Raw genomic sequence first — 4,593 nt, 5'->3', positions numbered from 1 at the left:
GCTTCTGGCTCTACATCATCTCGTGCCGGTCTTGTGGAACCTTGATGAACCAATGCATCCATTTCCTCCTTCTTCGCGCGCTTGAAGAATCCAAGCTGTAAATTACAAATATTTAAAATAAATTTAGTACAAGAAAGCAAACGGTAGTAAAAAAATGTAGGGAAAATATTGGATACATTTATGCCAAAAATGGTCTCGTTAGGTGGCGCCAGGGTCGAGAAATTTTTAAAAACCGTATTTATGCTCTGATTTGTTTCACATTTGGCATGTTTAGTTGAAACGTAGTAGAACATAGATTTGCAAAAAATGGAACGGCTGGTGGCGCTGATGTCAAAATAAAAAGTCCGTTCGACATATACATAATGCATGTTTTCTTCCCGCTACAAAATTCTTTCAAGAACAATATTAAAGAAACGTTTTCAATGGAAATTTTAGTAACGTAACGCCAGGTAACGTCACGTCAGATAATTCAGCTGATTAAATATAAAGCGGCAAAGATTTCTACATTTAAAAACTTGAAAAATTAACCGTAAATATTTCCAATATTACCTACTACAAAATCGTTTATACAAATAGTTTTAGCCAATTCGCAGAGCTTTGAAATTTGGTAATCGAAGTCAAAATCCACTTCTGGTTTTTGTAACGTCACGCCAGCGCGTAAGGTTAATAATAATATTTTTAAATCGCTACTACCAACATTTGTAATTTTTTATACTGAATATGGGGCCATTTAATTGCTATGCATATCTAGAAACACCTTTTTAAAATTTTGACTTAGTCAATTCTTGTTTTTTTAACATTTTGTCAGACGAGCATTACGTAACGCCAGTTTGGAAATACCCATATATAAGGAGGTCAGATGGTTCATGAATCGAGTCGGCTAGGGAATCGCTGGATACCCTTATGAATACCCATTTTCCAGGGTGCAGGATCGACGGAATGAAAGCTATTTTCCAAGCCACTCCGATGACCTAATGGAGGAGTTACTGGAGAGAGAAAATATAAAATTTGTTAGTTTCCGCTTCTCACTCTTTAAATCACCGGGTATGGACGGTGAGATATCGTCATTCCAGTTATTTTTAGAGCATGTCCTTTACTAAAGAACGTCACGTTAAGCCGGTGAAAGAAGTTTTCTTCCTAAAACACGTTGATCATGCCAGTGCTAGAGATTTCTGGCCAATAAGCCTAATGTTCTTTGTACTCGAGAAATTTTTAGAGGCTCTTAGATCTGTGCATTAGAGACAAAACGTCCAATTTATCATGCTCTCAATATGCGTACCTGAAAGGGAAGCCAACGAAGACTGACCTGCATTAGGTGGTTTGTAAGATTGAGACTTCGCTCTACTACAAACAATAAGCATATAAAATACACACAAACTCAGTGCGGTCGGTACATGCCGGAAAGATTGGCTTACCCTCTATTAGGTTCAGTCGCAGCTGCGAGGACCCGAGCTGCAAAGAGTCACGCCTCTCTCTTTATGGCGTACTAAAATTCATTAAAGCCGCCAAATAGCTGCTGGTTTCTTGCTCAAAAGAAGGTTAAATTGTTCCACAGAAGCAGATAATTTTATTGGGGATCACCGAACACGAAGAACTCGTTTGGGTTTGGGCAAGTGCGAAAGAAAACTTTGTACAAGGTAATGTTTTCACATTTGGGATAAATACGTACATTGCAAATATAACTATAAGCATTAGGAAGGATTGATTTACATAGGACGCAATATTCTTACTTACTAGAGCATAGGTTGAGATACATATATAAGTATTTGAAGTAACTTTCCCGACCAATGCATGGCTTCAAGCGTTTCTTTAGTCCCCTTTGTTTTAATTTGTGTTTCTTCTAAAGTGTTATGTGTAAGGAACCTAACTAGTGTCAGAATAAGCGACATACACGAATCAAAAAGTGGGTCAAAATGGTTCGACATTAAAATCAAATATCTTTCTCCAGGAAAAGGGCAACAAAATGGCGCTACCATATTTCTTGAGTACCACAACCAGCCTTGATGCATTGCTCTAAATTTTCTATTAGATCCCTAGACCTTCGAGCGCTATAGGCATAAAATAACGTCGAAATGCTTCTATAAAGATGATTACTATCATCCCACACTACAACTTAAGTACAACTTCTATAAAGATGATTACAATCATCCCACGCTCATAATCATAACTTAAATAAACTCACCTTATACATCCCGTAAGTCATTAGCGCCAATAGCAAGAGCCCACCCATCACGGCCAATATATACACCCATATCGGCGTACCATAGAGTTGATGTTTCGAAACAATATTATAGTCGATGCTCCTGCGTATCGCCAGCGATTTGCCATTAGAGTCACCAATTTTTTTCACATCCACTCCGATTAGTATAACAAAATATTCCCATGGTTCAATCAATATTTGATTGATCTCATTCAGATCGACTTGATATTTCATTGTCACCGTGATGGGCTTCTCGGGTTTGAAATTATAAACACGCATAACAGAGCGCACACAAATCGTCATCTCGGGATCATTGCAATTGAAAACGATCGTACGATTCACTGGCAATTTACCTCTTAGATCTTCACTTAGCAGTTCGTGCGCCTTGACGATACGCGCATACTGTGCTCTGGTCGCCGTATTGGCAGCAGCGTCACGACGTCTACGACGCCGAACTGATAAAGTCGTTGTGTCATCGGTATGGGTTGCTGAAAGATTGTGGCAAAATGGAAACGGAGTAAGGAAAGAGTTCAGCAGTTATTTGGCGATCTTTAAACTTACAACTTTCGCTTTCTACTGTCATTTCATAGAAGCTGTGGGAATCATATTGTGCGTTAATGTGTTTATGCTTATTCGTCTTGGAAACTGTAGTTGTGCTGTGCGTACTCGTCGATACCTCAATGGTATTCATGATGAGCTGTGTATTGTTTTGATAGTAATCGATGCCAATCAACTGCGCATCATACACAGCCTGCATATTTATTTTATCCATTTCGATAATTTGTATGGTGTTCGTAGTGCCGGGCACCTTATACGCCACAGGTATATAGAAGATCACATCCATTGCTCCGACAGTGCTGGGACCGACGCTTTTTATCTGTTTAAAAGGGATATGTAAATTTGACATTTGTACAAATCAAATTAGATATCCGCAAACTCACCTCGTAGTTATTAATGATTTCGGTAGTATTGCTGATCTTCTCCAAGTTGACATGCGGTGTTTTTGGAATGCTAAAAATATAAAACGCATGTGTAAGTTAAAATCAGCAACACTTTTACGTTGGCTGCGATCAGCACATACATTTTATGTGAAGTTTTTTCAAGCCAAAAGAGGTTCAAATATATTTTTCGTTGTATATAAGACGGTTGTCCCATCTACTTAGTTTTATTCTAAACTTTTAAATATTGAATGCGTAACCTTAAAACTTATTAAGAACTGGGAGCGATGTGGCACCTTACGCTGTCTGGGCTATCTTGGATTATATAGTCATTATAAATACATATTTTCGGCAGCGCTAATGCAAAATTTCTCAACGGTTACCTCGCTCACCATTTTCGCTTGCGCACCAACTACCGAAGTATCGACGTTCTAAGCATGGACTACAAGGCCTTATCGAAAGTATTGCTTGAAAGGCTGCAGCCCACCGTCAACCAACCTATTGGGTCCTACAAGTGTAGCTTCAGACTTGGTCAATCAATTATAGACCACGTATTCACCATAAACTAAATCTTGGAAAAGACCCGCGAGAAGTTGCTGTTTACATTTAAAAGCTCCATCAACCACCACAGGGAGTCTCGATCGTCTCTTATGCTAACGACTGCTTGATAATGGCGTCTGGGAATGGAATCGATGACTTGTGTTCGAAAATAAACGGTTACCTCACCGAGCTTTCTCTACACTATGAAATCCTCGGCAACCTCTTTACCACCTGAACGAAGTCGATGACGAACCAATTCCGAAGGTGAAAACCCAAAATCCTCGCAGTTAACTTCGACAGTCTGCTCTCCTTCTCGGCGCATAGATCCGCAATTTCCAATCGGGTGCAGAGCCGCAACAAGGTCCTCAAATCGTTAGCCGGCAGCACCTGGGGCAAAGACAAAGAAATGTTGTTGGCAACATATAGGGCAATGGGCTGGCCGGTCCTAAACTATTCAGCGCCCGCTTGGTCGCCGGGGACTAGCAGGACGCAGTGGACGAAGCTGCAGACATGTCAGAACACGGCACTCTGGACCGCGTCAGGATGCCTCCTGATGTCGTTTCAGCACCACCATCACGACGAGGCACAGATGATCCCCGTCAGGGAGCATTACATAATGCCCTGCAAGTAGTTCCTGGTAGGGTGCTACAGACATGGGCACCCGAATAGATAACTGCTTGCAGAAGAGTCCTCGCCAAGGCACGTCAGCAGGCGTCTCAACGAACTGACGGAGGTTCATTAAATAACCTCTGGACCCAACTGCATCCCTTAAACGGCATTCACATGGAGTCGGTCTTGAGTTATATAGACTCCCGACCTGTGAAGGTCATTTTAGGCACACAACCACCCAACGTAGACGAGACAGAGCTTTGTCTGCCTTGAGAGACTCGCACCACAATAGCCCAACTCCGCTAT

The 4,593-nt window shown here is 41.0% G+C and overlaps 1 protein-coding gene across 1 annotated transcript in view; it reads right to left on the bottom strand.

Moving 5' to 3' along the window:
- The window catches only part of LOC118743797 (integrin alpha-PS3-like), a gene marked incomplete at its 5' end in the record, with an annotated part of 6,986 nt that overhangs the window by 179 nt on the left and 2,214 nt on the right, over positions 1-4,593 (bottom strand). Inside the window, 4 exons of the mRNA XM_036476562.1 lie at positions 41-95; positions 2,183-2,688; positions 2,762-3,077; positions 3,142-3,216. Of these exons, the coding sequence (XP_036332455.1) occupies positions 41-95; positions 2,183-2,688; positions 2,762-3,077; positions 3,142-3,216 (952 nt within the window). The remainder of the gene's footprint in view (positions 1-40; positions 96-2,182; positions 2,689-2,761; positions 3,078-3,141; positions 3,217-4,593) is intronic.

Source organism: Rhagoletis pomonella, unplaced genomic scaffold (genome assembly GCF_013731165.1).
Source record: "Rhagoletis pomonella isolate Grant_MI unplaced genomic scaffold, Rhpom_1.0 Rhpom_scaffold_00007, whole genome shotgun sequence".
Classification (NCBI taxonomy): Eukaryota; Metazoa; Arthropoda; class Insecta; order Diptera; family Tephritidae; genus Rhagoletis; species Rhagoletis pomonella.
This window is presented reverse-complemented; position numbering and strand designations above follow the sequence as displayed.